This window comes from Panthera uncia, chromosome C2 (genome assembly GCF_023721935.1).
Source record: "Panthera uncia isolate 11264 chromosome C2, Puncia_PCG_1.0, whole genome shotgun sequence".
In the NCBI taxonomy this organism is placed as follows: Eukaryota; Metazoa; Chordata; class Mammalia; order Carnivora; family Felidae; genus Panthera; species Panthera uncia.
In genome coordinates this window covers 106516931-106537117 of record NC_064810.1, presented here as the reverse complement: position 1 = coordinate 106537117, position 20187 = coordinate 106516931, and the positions used below count along the sequence as shown (strand labels likewise).

General features: G+C 42.6%; 1 protein-coding gene across 3 annotated transcripts in view; it reads left to right on the top strand.

The window, feature by feature from the left end:
* Positions 1–16248: 16248 nt before the first annotated feature.
* The window catches only part of GMPS (guanine monophosphate synthase), a 78996-nt gene continuing 75057 nt past the window's right edge, over positions 16249–20187 (top strand). Inside the window, exon 1 of one of the 3 annotated variants that reach the window (XM_049628661.1) lies at positions 16249–16324. In XM_049628661.1, the coding sequence (XP_049484618.1) occupies positions 16280–16324 (45 nt within the window). In that variant the 5' untranslated portion in view covers positions 16249–16279. Of the gene's footprint in view, positions 16325–17525; positions 17867–17918; positions 18053–20187 lie in introns of those variants that run through there. The other 2 variants (XM_049628662.1, XM_049628663.1) reach the window with 2 other exon arrangements.

The following is a 20187-nucleotide window of genomic DNA, read 5'->3' as shown; positions in this document are numbered from 1 at the left end:
CGAACGGGGGAGGGGCAGAGAGAGAGGGAGACACAGAATCGGAAGCAGGCTCCAGGCTCTGAGCCATCAGCCCAGAGTCCGACGCGGGGCTCGAACTCATGGACTCACAGACCATGAGATCGTGACCTGAGCTGAAGTCGGACGCTTAACCGACTGAGCCACCCAGGCGCCCCTAAAAAATTTTTTTAATGTGGGGCACCTGGGTGGCTCAGTCGGTTAAGCGTCCGACTTCGGCTCAGGTCATGATCTCACAGTTTGTGAGTTCAAGCCCCGTGTCAGGCTCTGTGCTAACAGCTCAGAGCCTGGAGCCTGCTTCAGATTCTGTGTGTCCCTCTCTCTCTGACCCTCCCCTATTCACGCTCTGTCTCTTAATAATAAATAAATGTTAAAAAATTAAAAAAAAATTTTTTTAATGTTTATTTATTTTTGAGAGAGAGCGTGAGCAGGGAAGTGGCAGAGAGAGGGAGACATAGAATCAAAGCAGGCTCCACGCTATCAGTGCAAAGCCTAGTGTGGGGCTCAAACTCATAAGCCATGAGATCATGACCTGGGCCTAAGTTAGGTGCGCAACTGACTGAGCCACCCAGGCGCCCTCGTTTCTCCCTTTGAGAGGTGGAGTCTGTGTCCTTTCCCTGGGATCTAGGCTCTCTGACCAATAGCATACAGCTGAGGTGATGCTGGACTAATTTCCAGGTCCAGGTCTTAAGAATCTGGCAATTCCCACTTCCTGTCTCTTGAGACAGTCTCTTCTGGAACTGAGTACCATGCATTAAGGGAAGAACTATCTGGACAGGACCTAAAGCCCATGGCTCTCAGTTGCTGGCTGAACTCCCAGTCAGCAGCACCAACTTGGTTGCCATGTATGTGACTTATCTAGGAAGTGAATCCTCCAGCCCCAAGTTAAGCTATGCTTGCTGATGCCAGTGGAGCAGAGACAAGTCTTTACTGCTAAGCCATGCCCAAATCGCTATTTCTTTCTCAGAAGACCTTGTGGTAGTCTTGTGGGGCAGGCTGAGACACTCTTCTGCAAACCTGGACATGTTTCCCCACCAGGGTGTCAGTGTACCTCAGCAAATGTGGACCAGCTCTCACTATGAAAACAAGACTGATACTGCATGGGAACTTTAGCCTGTACTGTGATGCATAGCTATTCTTTTTGCATACTCATTGCTCAGTGCTCACTCACTTCTGGTAATGTCATTCTTTTTCCTGGTCTACCCTCATCAGGGTGTTCTGGTAAAGCTGGTGAAACTGCCCAACACAAACCTCCTGATGGTAGCCACGGTCCCTTCTTGCTTTCAACTGCTCCACTCCCGACTTTGCCCTTCTCCACTGCACATGCTTGAATGACCAGAGAGTGAACACAGGGTTCATTCTAGTCCTATCAGAGTCCACTGTATAGATTTGTTACAATTTCCAGCCAGTCTCAAATTGATGATACTGTCTATTTAGATTCTTTCTAGTTTGATGATTTGTTTTCACTATCCCCTTCCAAATTATTTATATATATGTATAATATAATAATATATCTAACATATAGCATTTACACACAGTACGATAATAATGTATACACATATATGTATATATTTTAGAAGTAAAATTTCTGGGTGAAAATGTATTTTTAAAATGTGATAAAGGAGCACCTGGGTGGTTCAGTCAGTTAAGCATCTGACTTTGGCTCAGGTCATGATCTCACAGTTTTTGAGTTCAAACCCCAGGTGAAGCTCTGTGCTGACAGCTCAGAGCCTGGAGCCTTCTTCAAATTCTGTGTCTCCCTCACTCTCTGCCCCTCCCCTGCTTGCACTCTCTCTCTCTCAAAAATAAACATTAAAAAAAATTAAAAAATTAAATGTGATAATATTGTCAATAGTCCTACAAAAATTTTTTGCCAGTTTACACTGTTTAACTTTGGTTAGTTCCATCTGCTTATCCTCATTAATCCTTTATTAATTAAATTTTTTAATGTTTATTTATTTTTTGAGAGAGAGAGAGAGCAAGCTGGGAGGGCAAAGAGAAAGGGAGAAAGAAATGCCAAGCAGGCTCCATGCTTTCAGTGCAGAGCCCAATGCTGGGGCTCGAACTGACTAACTGTGAGATCCTGACCTGAGCTGAAACCAAGAGTCAGAGACTTAATTGATTGAGCCACCCAGGCACTCCCTCATTAACCCTTTATATATCAAATTTTCAGCCTTCACCAATATGACAGGTACAAAAATGTGGTGTTATTTTAATTTGTATTTTTTTAATGATAAAAGCATACGTTCACATTTATTATATATGTATACATTTTTAAAAATTTCATTTATTTTTTCTGTGGTCTGAGGCTGAATCTCTCAAAAATAAGGTATAAATTACATCAAAAAATGTTTTCATATTATTTTATTGTTAGTTAATATCAACACAGTTTTTGTTCCTTTTCTGGTATTGTTGCAAGATTTTTTACCTCAGGACCCAGGATTCATTGACTTGCCACTTGGAAGAATGAAGAGGTGGACACAAAATGAATAGTAGGCAAAAGTTTATTAGAGTAGAAGATTTGAAAGAATAGTAGGAAAGCTCTCTTTACAGAGAGGGGACACTGGAAAGTGAATGCCGACCGACAATAGACAAGGGTCCTTGTTTTATAAGGTTCTGGTCGTCCCCCCTCTTCCCTTCCCCTTTGTTCCTTCTGAGGTCCTCCCTCATTGGCTGGACAACTTTAGGCGCTGGTTTGTCCATTCCTGAGTGGCTCGTTTCCTTTGTATGAGGGGTGGTCTATGGCCATACTTAGGTCTGTTGTCAAATTCCTGAGGGAAACCTGAGGGGGAGTAGGTGGTGTATGTTACTTGCTTAAGAGGAACCTTAAGCCCGAGGGGGTTTGCTGTGGTCAGACACTTGCAGCATTGTGCCAAAATATGTGTTTTTCCCACACGGGGACATCAGGTCCTAATCTTTTCCCTCTCTGCCTATGTATTCCTGTTTTTCCCTACCGTGGTATCCTATTTTTCCATTTGGAAGTTTGTGGAATTTCCTTTTTCTTAGAGTTCAGAATTTTCACCATGATGTATGAAGGTATGTGCATGTATGTTTTTCTATTAATCTTTTTTTTTAATTTTTTTTATTTTTTATTTTTTTTAACGTTTATTTATTTTTGAGACAGAGAGAGACAGAGTGTGAACGGGGGAGGGGCAGAGACAGAGGGAGACACAGAATCGGAAGCAGGCTCCAGGCTCTGAGCCGTCAGCCCAGAGCCCGACGCGGGGCTCGAACTCGCGGACCTTGAGATCGTGACCTGAGCTGAAGTCGGACGCTTAACCGACTGAGCCACCCAGGCGCCCCTATTAATCTTAATAAATACTTTTTAGGCCTTTGAATAAAGTTCCAAATCTTTCTTGAATTAAGGGAAGTTGTCTTTCAAAATATGTTCAGTTTTTCCATTCTTTTTTTCCTCTTTATTAATTCCTGAAAATCCTAGTAAACTTTTCATTTGTTGACTGGATTTACCTCTTAAGTTTTCTCTCAAAAATTTTTTTTTTCTTTTTGCTCTATGCTATTGGGAATTTCTAAACCAAGTCCTTCAAAGAAAAATTGGAAGTGTACAGTTAAAATTTGTACACTTTGGCAGGGCTTAGGGTAAGGAAGGGATGAATAGGTTGTAGAACATAGAGGATCTTTAGGGGAGTGAAGCTGCTCTGTATACTATAATGGTGGTTACATAAAGTAAATATTTGTCCACACCCATGGAAGTACACCCCAAGAGTCAGCCCTGATGTAAACTATGAACTTTGGGTGATGCTGGAAGCCGAGCTATCCAACCAGACTGATGGCAGGGCCCGGGCGGTGGACGGATGGGGACTGCAGGGCAGCCCGACAGTGAAGCTTCTTATACTCCTGCTTTTATGTAATTTGGCCTTAGCGTTGGTCGGGGCAGCCACCCTACCAATGAAAGTACCTGGGGATTTGTTGGTTGGGGAATTGCCCACGACGGGCCCCCTGGGAAAAGAACCACTGGGGAAAGAAATAAGATTCCGCAGGGAAATTATGGCCCTACATCCAGCCCTTGCCACCCCCTGTAAAGACTCCTCTACCTAAAGGAAGGATAGCCCCATATATTTCCCAGCCAAGGAAGGGGGACAATGGATTCGAAACCCCCACTCCGGCAACAAAAGAATGTATCTATGGATACAAGTTACTCCAACCCCTAGGCCCACTTGGCCCCCAGGAGGCATTCCAGATGATAACGACCTGGTGGGTTAAGGTACAGAATGGTTCATTAGTTCCTAGGTATACATTGTCTCTCTGGGAGCACATAAGGCGTGGGTTCCCAGTGCACTCTTGGCTCCCTCCTGGCACCCCAGACCAAAGCGAATACTTTTGTCCCTCATACCGCAAATGGCACAAAGGAACAATTTAGAAGTCATGTCCTTGTAAGACATTCCACTTGAGGTGTTGAGAGCTAGATGACCTTGAAAGGGTAGGAGGGAATGTTACAAGAAAATAACTATGTTGTTTCCTAATGGGTGACTACACAAAGGAACATTTTTAGAATTAGGTAATGCCAAGAAACATAGACAACTGCACACTACAAGGAATTTGCTAACAAATATAATGCCACGCTTGCTACAATAAAGCGGCCAGTCTAACACACTGCTGTTGTCTGTGTCCATTTTTTTTTTTTCACCGACGCTGTTCTTCCTTCGGGAACCCCTGGACCTGCTGGGGCTGGACCTCGGCAGGGTGAAAATGAAATTCAATGCAGGTTCATCAGTTATAACAAATGAACCAGTTTGGTGGGGGATGTTGTTAATGGGGTGGGGGAGGAGTGTGGAGGCTATGCATGAATGGGGACAGGTGTATACGGGAAATCTCTGTACTTTCTCCTTAATTTTGCAAGAACCTAAAACTGCTTTTAAAAGTAAGTCTATTTTGGGGGTGCCTGGGTGGCTCAGTCAGTTAAGCGTCCAACTTCCACTCAGGTCATGATCTCCCAGTTTGTGAGTTCAAGCCCCGTGTCAGCCTCTCTGCTGACAGCTCAGAGCCTGGAACCTGCTTCAGATTCCGTGTCTCCCTCTTTCTGCCCCTCCCCTGGCTCACACACACACACACACACACACACTCTCTCTCAAAAATAAACATTAAACATTTTTTAAAAATAAGTCTATTTTAAAATATGTAAATTTTATCTCATTAAAAATGATTGTAGAAAATTATTTGCACGGGGATTGGGATGGTTGGAAATTTGATGAATTAAGAGCAGCAGATTACTCTTAAAGCTGACTCTTTAAGATGACTCTTTACTCTTTAAGATGACTCTTAAAGCTGATGGGTTTATTGGGGGATCATTTTACCGTTCTATTTATTCTGTACATATTCAAAATTCTCTGTAATGAAGAAAAACAGGCAAAAAATGCATTGGTTAACAGCTGTTATTCGTTGTGCTCTTCAGTTTGTTTCAAAAAACAAAAACAAAAGCAGAGAGAGAGTTTTACTGGAAAGATATCGATGGCCCCCCGGAATCAGTGGAAGGCTCGGAGAAATGGCTTAGCAAACACACAGAAACCAATGCAAGTCAAGGCCAGACACAAGGAGTTATAGCTATGGATTACAGGAAATTTTCCAAACAACGGCTCCAATGACAGGCCTGTGATCTTCGAGCTTCAAGTCTCTCCTGGGCTCTGATAGAAAAATGAACACCACCATCTAGTGGTTCCTTCCCATACTTATGTGTGGTTGCAGATCTCTTGACTTGTTTCCCAGCTCACTGCCATCTGAATTATGTCTTCTATACATCCCTCAGAATTTTTTCATTGCTTGGGTTTTTTTTTTTTTTTTTGGTTTTGTTTGTTTGTTTGTTTTGCAGGGAGGTGGGGAGGGAAGGTAGAATCGGGTTTACCATGGTCTAATTTATATACGGTAAAATTTTACTTTACAGTTCTGTAAGTTTTGATAAATATAAACTATTTTGACAAATAGTTATATAACCACCGCCACAATCAAAATATGGAATAGTTTCACCAGTCCAAAAAGTCCTTTGTGCTCTTTTGAGGGAAATCTCTCCACCCATCCCTCAGCCCCCACTGATCTGTTTTCTCTCACTATAGTTTTGCTTTTCTAAAATGTCATATAAATGGAATCATTCAATATGTAGCCTTTTGAGTCTGGCCTCTTCAAGTTAGCAAAACACATTCATCTATGTTGTCACCTGTATTGACAGTTCTCCCCTCTCCTCACCCCCTTTTTTTGTTTTAGCTGAGTAGTATTTCACTGTATGGATATGACAGCATGTGTTTATTATCCATTCACCAGTTCAGGGACATTTGGACTATTTCCACTTTGGGCAATTATGAATAAAGTCACTATAAACACTGTGCACAGGTTTTTGTGTAAACATAAGTTTTCATTTCTCTTGGGCAATTACCGAGAATAGGATTGCTGAGTTGTATAATATGTGTATATTTAACTTTATAGGAAACTACCAGTATGTTTTCTAAAGTGGTTGTGCCATTTTGCACTCCAACCAGCAATTTTTTTTTCTGCTTATGACATCCTACCTGGTTTTCCAATATTGCCATGTTTTACTTCTAAATTTTTTTCTTGTGTTATTTAATGGGATTTTCAGAAGACTGGGAAAATGATATCAAAATATTTTAAGTAGCATATTATGTTTATTAACTATTTGTAGTGACTAATTTTTAAAATTGATCTCCCCCTTTCGTGATTGGGGTCTTGATGTTTGTCTTAATTTCAATAATGTTTTAGAGATTACTATGCCTGTTATTTTGCTATAAAAATTTCCCCATATCTTGCCATATTTTAATGTACATGATTTTTAAAATGACAGAGTACATAATGCTTTCGTAAATGATTCCACAATCATATACAGTATACGTGTTGGTTTGGGAGCATAATTCATTCTGGAAACATGCTTGTAATTCAGAGCACTTGTATACAAAAGCAGATTTCAAGAACCATTGGCTCAGTTGTGATCATGTGATGTTCAGTATCACATACTACTTGTATTACAAGACACCGTTCCTTTATCAAGTTAAAATTTATTAGAAATGGGGGCATCTTGGGGTTCAGTCCATTAAGCGGCTGACTTTGGCTCAGGTCACGATCTCAGGGTTTGTGAGTTTGAGCCCCGCATGGGACTCTCTGCTGTCAGCGAGGAGCCTGCTTGGGATTCTCTCTTTCTCTCTCTGTCCCTCCCCATGCCCTCTCTGTCAAAAGTGAATAAATAAATAAATTTTTTTTTAAAGTTTTTTTTTTAACGTTTATTTATTTTCTAGACAGAGAGAGACAGAGCATGAACAGGGGAGGGTCAGAGAGAGGGAGACACAGAATCCGAAACAGGCTCCAGGCTCTGAGCTGTCAGCATAGGGCCTGACGTGGGGCTCGAACTCATGGACCGCGAGATCATGACCTGAGCCGAAGTCGGCCGCTTAACCAACTGAGCCACCCAGGCGCCCCAATAAATAAATTTTTTTAATTTACAAGAAATGTTTGCTTGCCTTGCAGAATACTTCCAGAGCAAGTTACTCGCAATCCAAGGTTTTACTGTTTTGGGTACTCACAATGTGCTAGTCATGGGACTATATTCTGAAAGTAACTAATAGTTTGTATCGTCTTTTATCATTTTAAAGTGCTTTCATATAAATTATTTAATTCTATGTAAGTTAAGCTGATTTTAAGTGGCTAAGAGGTGGAGAAAGCTGGAGAAAGAGGTAAAAATGTGTGAGGGGGAGGTTGGGAAGTGGAGAAAAGAAGGACATTCATGAGTACTATGTTGGGTAACCATGTTTGTCCCACCCTGAGATTCCCTTGGGAGTCTTTAAGATACACCTTCACATTTTTTTATAGTCTTTTGAAATGCTAATTAACTGCTTACCTACTTTTTCAACTAGTGGAATTTTACGTTGGGCCACACAACCAATAGGGAAAGACATCTTAGATAAAATAGAAGTAGGTATGGAAAGGCAAACTTTGTCAAGTTTCTCTTTTCAGGAAAAGTATCTATTCTTGTAACAGGCCCAAAGTAAAGTTGGGTCATGCTGCTTTCTTCTACTCAGCTCAGATTTGTGGCATCTTGGTTGAACCGAGGCTCTGAATGAAGAGCTGATTACTAGGAAGATGTTGAAATAAAAACATAAAAACATCAAACTATTGGGGCGCCTGGGTGGCTCAGTCAGCTGAGCTTCCTATTTGGGCTCAGGTCATGATCTCATGGTTTGTGGGTTCGAGCCCCAAGTCGGGCTCTGTGCTAACAGCTCAGAACCTGGAATCTGCTTCAGATTGTGTGTCTCCCTCTCTGCCCCTTCTGCACTCGCACTCTGTCTCTCTCTTTCTTAAAAATAAACATTAAAAAAATTTTAAAAATCATCAAATTATTGGTTACAAGTAGAACGCCCTGTATTTGTATAAGTATTATGATGCCTATTGCCAGAATACTAAATTCGTGCACATTATGTGAAGATAAGTGATTTTTAAAAAAAATTTTTAATGCTTATTTATTTTTGAGAGAGAGAGAGAGAGAGAGAGCTGGGAAGGGGCAGAGAGAGAGGGAGACACAGAATCCGAAGCAGGCCCCAGGCCCTGAGCTGTCAGCACAGAGCCTGACACGGGGCTCGAACCCACAAACTGCGAGATCATGACCTGAACCGAAGTCAGATGCTTAACCAACTGAGCAACCAGGCGCCCCAAGATAAGTGGTTTTAATATAGGAAAACAGCTTATCAAGTCTTAAGGTAAAAATTCCATGGAAAGTGTTAGCATTACTTGCATAAAAACATAGCATACTGCCTTTCAAAACCTGGAGGACTTCATTTTCTTCATCCTCACTGCAAGCTATTTTATGGTTACTTTTTTCATTCTTATATATATATATATTTAATTTTTTAATTATTTATTTACTTCTGAGAGAGAGAGAAAGAGACAGAGAGAGACGGAGCACAAGTGGGGCAGGGGCAGAGAGTGAGGGAGACACAGAGTCCGAAGCAGGCTCCAGGGTCTGAGCGGTCGGCATAGAGCCCAAAGCAGGGCTCGAACCCACAGGCTGTGGGATCATGACCTGAGTCGAAGTTGGATGCTTAACCAACTGAGCCACCCGGACGCCCCTATTTTTTGTTTTTAATACACAAATGCTCCAATAGCAATATTATTCACAACAGCCAAGAGGTAGAAGCCACCCAATGTCCACTGGCAGATGAATGGATATATAAAATGTGGTATATACATACACACAATAGAATATTATGTGGCCTTAAAAAGGAAGGAAATCCTGTCCCATGTTACAATGTGGATGAAACCTGAGGACATTATGGTAAGTGAAATAAGCCAGTCATAAAAAGACAAATACTGTATGATTTTACTTAGAGAAGTTGTACCCCTCTATCTCCTAGCTGTGGAGACAGGACAGGATTTGGCTGAATCAGTTCCTCCCAGCAGGATGTCAGTTTAGCTGCAAGAGAAGGAGACTAAAATCTAAGAGCACAGTGGGACAGAGGGCACAGCAGGGATAATCAATAAAAATATAATTATGATAATAATATCCAATGGTCTGCTTTAATGATATTTAAACATATGAATGTATCATACATGGGTGGTTATTTTTATTATATAGTCATTCCTTCAAGAAAGGATTAACTGCAAGATTTTTTTTTTAAGGAGCTTTTATGGTGTATATTATCTTTTAAAATTTTACAGTATTCTCAAACTTATAGCAAAGTTGCAATAACAGTACAAAGAGCTCCCATTTGTCCTTCCCTTACAGAGGGCATTCAAGTTTTGCCAATTATCCCATTATATCCTTTATAGCAAGAGGACTCAATCCAGGAGCATGTATTTACTCAGCTCTCTTCTCCAATCTAGAACAGTTCTTCAGCCCTCCCTTGACCTTCATGTGCTAAGATTATTGGGCTAACTGTATTTTTTCCCAGCATTGCCCCACATTTCCAGTTCCCCATGTTCTTCTAGAGCTCTGTCTCTTAATCCAGACAAACTCTGTGCCTCAGTCCATGAATAGAAGTAGACCTGTGTCACTTATGAGGCTGGGGTAGAAAAAGCCATATAATCTTCTATTTGGCTCTCTTTCACACACAGAACATACACACATTCCCTGGGAAGTCCTGAGGTCATGTATAGGAAATCCAGTTACTCTGAGGCTATGGTGATGAAGAGACCATAGAGAGGTAGAGATTTCAGATGGGCTGCAGCCATTCCAGCCCTCAGCTGTTTGAATCTTCGAGATCAGGTGTCATAGATGAGAGTGTGCAAAAGTCTTCATGTGATTCTAGCTCCCAGCCTTTGAGCCACACTAGCTAAGGCCTAGTGGAGCCAGGCTCTGGGCTGTATCAGCTGATACCTTAGGATGGAGAAGAGTTGTCCCTGCTGAACCTTGTTCAAATTGTAGCAAAGTAGTGTTGTTTTAAACCACCAGGTTTTCCGGTGTTTGTTGCAAGCCATTAGATAACTGGAACACTTGTAGACCCGTTATTTTGTGGAATGTACCTATATTTGGGTTTGCCTGATGTTTACTCACAGTTGGGTTATGATGTCCATTTGTTCCACTACTGTTGATGTTAACTTTGATCACTTGAGAAAGGATGTGCCTTCAGTTTTCTCCATAATAAAGTTACTCTTTTTTCCTGTATAATTATTTTGTAGAGATCTACTTTGAGACAATGTAAATAAAACCTGTTTGTGACCCATCTTTCATCCATAAGTTTTACCATCCACTGATGTTTCTTGACTGAATTTATTATTTCTATGAGGGTTGCAAAATAACTTTATAATTCAATTATTCTTTTGAGTTTTATTAGTTGACATTCTATTTATTACAAGGTTTTCTATTTAATCATTCGTATTTATATCATCAGAGACTGATGGGCTCATAATTTAATCAATGGGTATAATTTGTTTACTGTCACTGTTTTGATACATTGTCTCAGATTTGGCTAGCAAAAGTCCTTTCAAACGGACTTCCCCCAAACTGACATGTCCCCATTATTCTCTGAACACTTCCTCACTTCCTGACACAAAAAAGATGTTCCCGGTCATCCTGTCCCTGCTTTGATCCTAAATTAACCTTTTCTCCAAGAAGACCTGGTTCTTGTGGGAGAATAGTATTTAGAAACCGCTATCTAGTGGCTAGATTTGCTTGTTGCTACTGGTGGATACTGCTTCCAGGTTTTTTCTGTGCACAGAGACAAGTAAATACAGTAGAGGGTGGTGAGTACTAATGAAAGGGATATGAGAGCACAAAAAAGGAAGAGACATCTAACCCAAGCCTTCATAGTTTTGGGAGGGGAACAGAAATATTCTAGACAGAAGATATTTATGCACAAAAGGCCTGAGTCAAGAGAGAACATGTCTTGTTTAAGGAACTAAAGCAGTTTAATATGGCTAGAGTAGAGTGAGGTGGCATTGGTAAGAGAGCAGGATACAGTAAACAGGGGCTAGCCAAGTCTCCAAGGACAAAATAATGTTAGAAGTTTTAAGTTTATCCTGAGAGCAATGGTGAACTATTAAGAAGATTATGAGCAAGGGATATATGATTAAAAATCACTTTAGAACAGTTGGAGCATCTGAGTGGCTCAGTCCGTTGAATGTCTAACTCTTGATTTTGGCTGAGGTCGTGATCTCATGATTTGTGAGTTTGAGCCCCACATCGGGCTCTGCAATGATGGTGTGGAGCCTGCTTGTGATTCTCTCTCTTTCTCTCTCTCTGCCCCTCCCCTTCTCTCACTCTATCTCAAAATTTTAAAAAATTAAAACAAATTAAAGTAAAAAATCATTTTAGAATAGTTGTCTTCAATAAAAAAAAACCCTCACATTCCACCCTAAAAGGATTTTGAAAAACAATGTACTTCCTTCCACATTTTAAGTTGGCATCTAATGTTTTTCATTAGTTTAAAAGTTAATCATTTAATTTTTATTTATTTATTTATTAAATATTTATTTTTGAGAAAGAGTGTGCATGTGAGCAGAGGAGGGGCAGAGAGAGAGGGGGATAGAGAATGTGGAGCAGGCTGACAGCCGTGAGCCCCATGCGTGGCTCAAACTCACAAACTATGAGATCATGACCTGAACTGAAGTCAGACTCTCAACTGACTGAGCCACGCATGTGCCCCTAAAAGTTAATTTTTTTTAATGGGAGGTTTAAAATATCTTACATTTTGAAAGATGAAATGACCTTGGATTGTACCTGAAATAAGTATTTTATGATACGATACTCGCCAAATCTGAAAAGTCATGTAAAATTTCTATCTGTGGATTTTATCAAATGTTATTAGCTAAAAAAATGGCTCCAGAAACCACAAAATTACATTTGTAAGTATTAGGATCACTCGTTTATGTTGCCTAAGTTGTCCACCCCCCCCCCCCCCCCCCCTCCCCCCCACCCCCCAGCTGGACAAAATTATGTATGAGACAGGTGAAGGTCTTGTAGGTTTCAGATGCTTCAATGCTTCAATTACTCATTAAAAGAGGTTTTCAGACTTCCCTTCCAGCAAAGATAGAGGAACAGGAACTGGATTTACTCTCCAGCTGGAACAACAGCAGCAACAACAACAACAATTCAGACAAAATATATGAAGCAATGGTTTCAAAATACTGGATATCAAGCATCAAAGGACAGTGACCCGTGAGAGACAAGAAACAAAAGAGATGAGCCTTCAGTTTCCCCAGCTACTGCCTTGATAATCTCTAAATTATAGATATAACTGTATTAATTAATAATCATGTAAAGTGTGAATGATCTAAATACTCCAAAGAAAAGAAATGAGCAGATCAGACAATAAAAGTCAGACCCAATTATTTGCTGCCCATAAGAAACACTTTAAACATAAATACAAAAACAGGTTAAAGAGTTGCAAAAGATACCATGTCAACAATGAGTCAAGAAAGCAGGCATGCTGTTTAATTGTATTTTTTTTTTTAATTTGTTTTTTAGGTAAGCTCTAGGCCCAATATGGGGCTTGAACTCACAACCCTGAGATCAAGAGTCTCATTCTGACTGAGCCAGCCAGGCACCCCAGGCATGCTATTTTAATATCGGAACAAGTAAATGTCAGAGTAAAGAATATTACCAGGGATAAAGAACGTTATTTCATAATGATAAAGTGGTCAATAACAATTTAAACATTTATGACCCTAACAACAGAGTTTCAAAATACATGAAGCAAAAACTGATGCAACTATAAGAAGTTGATAAAAATCACAAGTATAATTGGAGATTTTAGAACTCCTCTCTCAATAACTGATAGAACAAATAGAAAATCAAGAAGATAATAGTCTTGGTGCGCCTGGGTGGCTCAGTCAGTGAAGTGTATGACACTTGGTTTCAGCTCAGGTCATAATCTTGCAGTTTGTGAGTTCAAGCCCCGCATTGGGCTCTACGCTGACAGTCTGGAGCCTGTTTGGTATCCTCTCTCTCCTCTCTCTCTGCCCCTTCCCTGCTTGTGCTCTCTATCTAAAAATAAATAAATAAACTTAAAAAAATAATTTGATAGTCTTGAGCAAGACTATCAAACAGCTTGACCTATTTGCCATTTATAGGACACTCTACATGACAACAGCAGAATACACATTCTTTTCAAGTACACAGAGAACATTCACCAAGATAGACTATATTCTAAGCCATAAAACAAACCTCAATAAATTTAAAAGGATTCAAATCATACAAAATATATTACAAAATATATTCTCTGACCACAATGGAATTAACTTAGAAACCAATAACAGATCTCTGAAAAATCCTCTAATGTTTGGAAATGGAATAACAGGCTTTTAGATAAGCCATGGGTCAAAGAAGAAATCAAAAGAGAAATTAGACACTATTTAGAACCAAATGAAAATTAAAATATCATATATAAGATTTTGTGGGATATCAGTAGAGCAGTTCTTCGGGAGAGACATAGAGATAAATATATTAAAAAGTTAGAAGAAAAAAGAAAGAAAAAGGAAAGATCTCAAATTGATGATCTCAGATTCCAACTTAGTAAAATAGGAAAAGAGCAAACTAAACACAAAGTAAGAAGAAGAAAGCAAATAATAAAGATTAAAGTGGAAATCAATGAAATAGAAAGCAGAAAGACAATAAACCTAAGAGCTGTTCTTCGAGAGGATTAATAAAATTGGTAAACTGCTATCTAACCAGACTGAGGAAAAGCAGAAAACAAAATTACCAGTATCAGGAATGAGAAATTTGACATCACTACAGAGTCTAGATATTAAAAGGATAATAAGAGAATATTGCAAATAACACTTTGCCTATGAATTTGACAACTTAGACAAAACTGACAAATTCCTTGAAAAACACAAAATGCCAAAGACCAATCAAGAAAAAATAACCTGATGGGGCGCCTGGGTGGCGCAGTCGGTTAAGCGTCCGACTTCAGCCAGGTCACGATCTCACGGTCCGTGAGTTCGAGCCCCGCGTCAGGCTCTGGGCTGATGGCTCGGAGCCTGGAGCCTGTTTCCGATTCTGTGTCTCCCTCTCTCTCTGCCCCTCCCCCGTTCATGCTCTGTCTCTCTCTGTCTCAAAAATAAATAAAAAACGTTGAAAAAAAAAAAATTAAAAAAAGAAAAAATAACCTGAACAGCCCTATGTCTTTTTAAAATTTTACTTGGTAGTTAAAAACCTTACTACCAAGAAAACTTCAGGCTCAGATGGCCTTATTGGTGAATTCTACCAAACATGTAAGAAAAATAAAATGAATTCCACACCAACTCTTTTAGAAATAATAATTCTATGTAAAATTTCAGGGAGTGCCTGCGTGGCTCAGTCGGTTAAGTGTCTAACTCTTGGTTTCAGCTCAGGTCATGATCTCATGGTTCAGGATTCAAATGGCATCTGGTTTCACACTGACAGTGTGGAGGCTGCTTGGGATTCTCTCTGCCATTCCCTGCTTGCATTGTCTCTGTCTCTCTCAAAATAAACAAATAAACTCGGGGTGCCTGGGTGGCTCAGTGGGTTAAGAGTCTGACTTCAGCTGAGGTCATGATCTGAGTTCAAGCCCTGTGTTGGGCTCTGTGCTGACAGCTCAGAGCCTGGAGCCTGCTTCAGATTCTGTGTCTCCCTCTCTCTCTGCCCCTTCCCCACTCACACTCCATTTCTCTCTGTCTCTCAAAAATGAATGCTAAAAAAAAAAAATTAAAAAATAAATAAAATTCTACACAAACTTTCAACCTTATTCTCTGAGGCCAGCATTACCCTGATACCAAATCCAAAGACATTAAAAGAAAGCTACAAGCTAATATTCTTCTTTAAAATAGATACAAAAATTTGAAATCAAGATTTAACAAATCCAATACATAAAAAGGAAAATATATCATGATTCCTTCAAACTTGTCCCAAGAATATAGGGCTGGTTTGACATTTACAAATCAGCTCATCAATGTAATTTACCACATAAACTGAAAAAAAGGCATACAATAATCTCAACAGACACAGAAAAAGCATTTGACAACATCCATTCCTGATCAAAACTCTCAGCAAAACAGGAACAGAGGGGAACCTCCTCAACTTGGTGAAGGCTATCTATGAAAAACCTACAACTTATGGGTGAAAGACTGAATGTTTTCCCTCTAATATCATAGTTCCAGTGAGATTGGGCACAGACATTTGGGAAGTTTCGTTTTGGAATTGTTGATTTTGGGGCCCAAAATGCCATTGAACATCTAACTAGGGATTTACAGGGTAATATGGATCTGGAGCTCGGAAGAGAGAGCTGTTATAGGGCCTATTAAAAGATATTTTAAAACGAATTTATATTTTTAAAAACCCCAGAGAAACAAGGTGAAAAGTTAAGATGAGAAGAGGGTTAGGAATGGAAATATTGAAGAAAAGCAACACTGAAGCCTTCTCCTGTAGGAAGATATAGGAAGAGGGGCAGGAAAAGGTGACCAAAAGAGCATGAGCTATCCTTAAAAAAAAAAAAAAAGTGACCAAGAACAATTTTACAGGTGAAAAGACACCTCTAATGGTGTGTCTGTAAGAGAAATCCAGTTTCAAGAAAAAGGGAGGGGTCAAGTCAAAAGTTGCAGAGGACCTTAAGATTTAAGGATTGTGGTACATGCTGATATGCTTAGCCATAAACACAGGTGACCATCAGAACATATTGAAAATAGGCATTATCTAGTATAGATGGGCTTTAGCCAATCCTTAATACTGGCACGTCATATTACATTCCATTCCATTCTGGGTCAATATTGATGCAACTGAGTCTTTCCTATTGGTTACTACACCGTCCTCTTACTACACCGTAGGTTCATACAGACCCACCAAGACAGCCCAGTATCCATGGCTTTAGAAAGTTCAAGTATCCATTTTTCAACTCAAAAAAGGGTAAGTGAAATACTTTCGTTGACTCCAAGGCCTGATAAGATTTGGGGCCTTTTGTTCCTGAAACTAATAAACCGTCTATCCTTTCCCAGATCAGGTACCCCTTACCTCCTATAATGAGAGGCAGAGACGAACATTATCTCACCGAGCCTCATTTTTTTTTTTTTTTATTAGTAAAAAGTGTATAAGAACATAAACCCGACCTCAGTACTTTCGCGGAATTGGTTAGAATAAAATGGAGGTTTCGTAAATCCGGGTTGTCTTATTCAGGCTCCTTGACACCTGGACTAGAGCCTGACACATAGCATGAGCTCAGCAAATGGCTGTATTGTAATAATTGAATATTTGTTAGAAGGCTTTGTTAATCTGGAAGCTGTTCCAAGTGTTACTTATTCTCCAACCCCGATTTAGGCTCCCAGGTGACCAAATTTAAACAACTCATCTTGATGGGTGCTAAGGAGTAGCTGGAAGGACTGTAGCCCCCTCCCCAGAATAAATAAAAACATTGGAGGCTGTGCAAACAGAACTTCGCGGCCAGTTCCCTGGCCCACCATCCCACCGGATCGCCGCTCCCAAACCTCTTCCTTTTGAAAATCTGCACCCGTTGTAGAACTTTTGGGACCCTATGTGAGCAAGTCTCGCTTTGATGTCTCTGGAGATGTTACCACAAAACTCTTCATAGTAGCCTTGGCCTCTTCAACGTCCCTCAACTTGAGATGCGGCCGCGAAAACGGCTAAGAGCTCCCCCCAAGGACCCAGCCCTCGGGAGGCTTCTTAGTCCGCGTCCCCAGCCTCTCACAGTGGTTAAAGGATGCCGGCAGGCAGGCCTACAACAAGCTCTCCGAGGCTTAGGGTTTTCTCGGAGGTGGGCCTTGGGGGCGAAGGTGGGGCCGCCCGCCAAGGGCCCCTCCTCCCGCGGCCCGTTGCCCGGTGCGGGGGCGGGAAGGGCGGAGCCGGGCTGTTAGCTGCGGGCTCCTCCTCCCAAGGGCAGGCCAGGGGAGGCGGAGGCGGGGCAGGTTCCTAAATGGGGCGGACTTTGGCGGCGGAGGCGGGGCCAGACGCCGCGGGCACTTCTTCCCTCGGGCGGGCAGGCCGGAGAAGCGGCGGTTTTCTTTTCCCGGGGGCGGGCCTCGGCGGCGCGAACGGGCCTGGGGGCGGGGCCGGGCCCCGAAGGCCCCTCCTTCCGAGGCGGGCTTGTTTGGCCGTGGCGGCAGCTGCGGGGTGTCCGCGGTTTGGCTGCCTAGCCAAACGGGCTCTGGCTCCTCCCAGTGGCCGGCCGGGGCGGAAGCAGGAGGCGGGGGCAGCGTGCGCGCTGCTGGTCTCCTCTCCCGCGGCGCTGGGGCCCGCGTTCCGCGGCTGCTGCTGGATTCGGCGCCTCGCAGTCGGCCAGCTCCTCTCGGCGCCCGCCGGCTTCTAGACCAGGCCTCCTTCTCAAGCCCCGGCCCGCGGCGTCGACCCCGCCAGCCCTCTACCGCCCCGTCTCATAGTGTGGCCACCGCTGCCGCGGCCCCAGCCCCGATGGCTCTGTGCAACGGAGACTCCAAGGTCAGTCTTTCGCGTGGGGGTCCCTGCCTCACCGCTTCCGGGCGCAGGCGAGGCTCCGGGGCCGGGGAACCACCGCTCGACCCCCCCTCCCCCCAGCCCGTCAGCGCAGCCCTGCGGCCCGGGCAGCTGCGCGTCGGAGAGTCCTTGGTCGGGGCCTGTGGCATGTTTTCTCCTCGGGAGCGGCAGGTGCTTTGTTGATTTTGTCTGCGTGTCGGGGTTCCTGCGGCCGCCGGTCTTCGGGCGTCGGGGAGGGCGTCAGCTCCCCGCGGCCGCGCCGCTGGCCCCCGCCTCCCCCGCGCCGCTGTGGGGCTCGGAGCCCGGGGAGCGCGGCCGGAGGGTGGAGGTAGGGAGGCCAGCGGGTTGTGCGTGTTTGCTTCCTCAGCCCTCACCCTCGTCCCTTCGAGAGGCTGGGGGCCTTTTGTGGACCTCCGGGGACCCGCCGAAGGCAGGGCAGGGTCGGGGCCTCGCGTGCGGCTTTCGAGCCGTGCCGGCCTCCCGTCTTCCCGCCACCCCATTTCCCGCCTGCCTTCGGTGGGGCCCTCCCCGCACCCTAACGCCGGCCTTGGGGTCCGCGGCGGCGAGGCCGCGTGACTGCGGCTCCCCTCGCTTCTCCCCTTCTCCGGTCCTGGTCCCCAGGTCAGTCCCTGGTCAGGGCCCATGGCCCCTCACTCCGCTGCCCTCCCCCCCCATCCTCCGAGGGCTGGAGCGTGGGTCTAACCCCGCCCCCAGTCGCTGGCTGCTTTTACTCGTTTGTTGGCGGTGGATCCCCCTCCCCGCGGTGCGGATCCCTCTCCGGGACGCGAGCCGCGGCCGCCACCGCCGAGGGCTGGGGAAGTGGGGAATCCCGGCATGCTGGAAAAGTTGCTAACTCGGTGTGGGGAGAGCACGTTTGGGCCGCCGCTGCGCTTCTCGTCACCTCCAACTCACTTTTTTCTTTAGACCTCTTCGTCCGTCTCGCTTCTGAAATTGAGCACCTTTGCTTTCACTTCTGTGTTAACATTTTCGTTGGCTTGGCGTTCTTTCAGACCCTTACAAAGTCGTTTTTGTCAGCGGGAAACTGCAGTTTTGAATTGGGATTAACTTGAGCAAGATGTACCTCCTGTATGCTGTTTAGAGCCTCGCTTTGAGAAATTAGTTTAAATTTTATTCGGGTGTGTGGGATTTTCAAAGTCAGGTGGGAATTGGTGTTCTAAGTCAGATAGTAGTGCCTTACTCATGGTATTCTGTTTCCAAGGTGCTGCCTAAGTGTCACTTGCTAGTAGGTCCTTTTTTGCTAATGATTGCTTAGTTCCTCGTAAACATTCAAAAACTAACTGTTGAGCAAATGAGAAGAGATAGTAAGGTAGCGATATGCGCTTTTAAACCAAGGAAACTGATGCTTAGACTCCGTGAAGCTCTTGTCTCAGGATTATGAAGGTAAATGAAGACCCTGAAGTAGTTTCAGACCTCAGAAGCGAATGTAAACCTCATTGTACAGCTCTTTACACTCTGTACATTTGCAAAGCATTTTTCTTCTCTCTTTTGAGACTTATAACTTAGCTTTGTGCTCATAGAAGAAATGACTGTACCAACAGAACTGAAACCTAATTTACAGACTTTGAAAAATATGTAGTGGTATAAGAGTATTTTCACGAAATTAACTGGCAGCAGGAAGTTAAAGATTCAGTTTCCAATTTATTTGTCTCAGGAGTATGGAACATAAACTTTTTTTCTAGTTGACACTTTGGTTTAACTTGCATTTTAAAGAGTCTTGATCAATTTGATGTATTTGAGCTTCAAGTGAACTGCTGATTTTTTTTTAAATTTCAAGGTCCTTTATGTTTTACAGCATACTCAAGCATGTGTATTTTTATTTTGGACTAATAGATGTGAACCGGATTGGAAGCATTTTCAGGAGGAGCCATCAGGGAAATAATATACTTCATTAAATATATTATTATTCCACGTACGAGTAAGGAGAAAAAAACCCCTACAATTAAACCATGATATGTCATTGACATCGTATTGACAAGTAAAGAGATGTAGAAGTAAAGTAGGTGAAATGAGATATTTCTAAGAGGTCTGCCTGGAAATCTGAGTAGGTATCTCTTTTCTATAGTTTACTCCTGAATTACTCTTCTGTGGAGTGAAATACAAGTACTGCCCTCAAGCTTTGGCCGCAAGCTTACTTTGCGCATAGATTGTTTCTGACAATTGTATGTAAATCCTGGTTCATAAATTAAAAAGGTGATTTCAATTTCTATCCTGGCACATTTCAATTTGTATCAGGATTTTCTTTCTTTCTTTCTTTCTTTCTTTCTTTCTTTCTTTCTTTCTTTCTT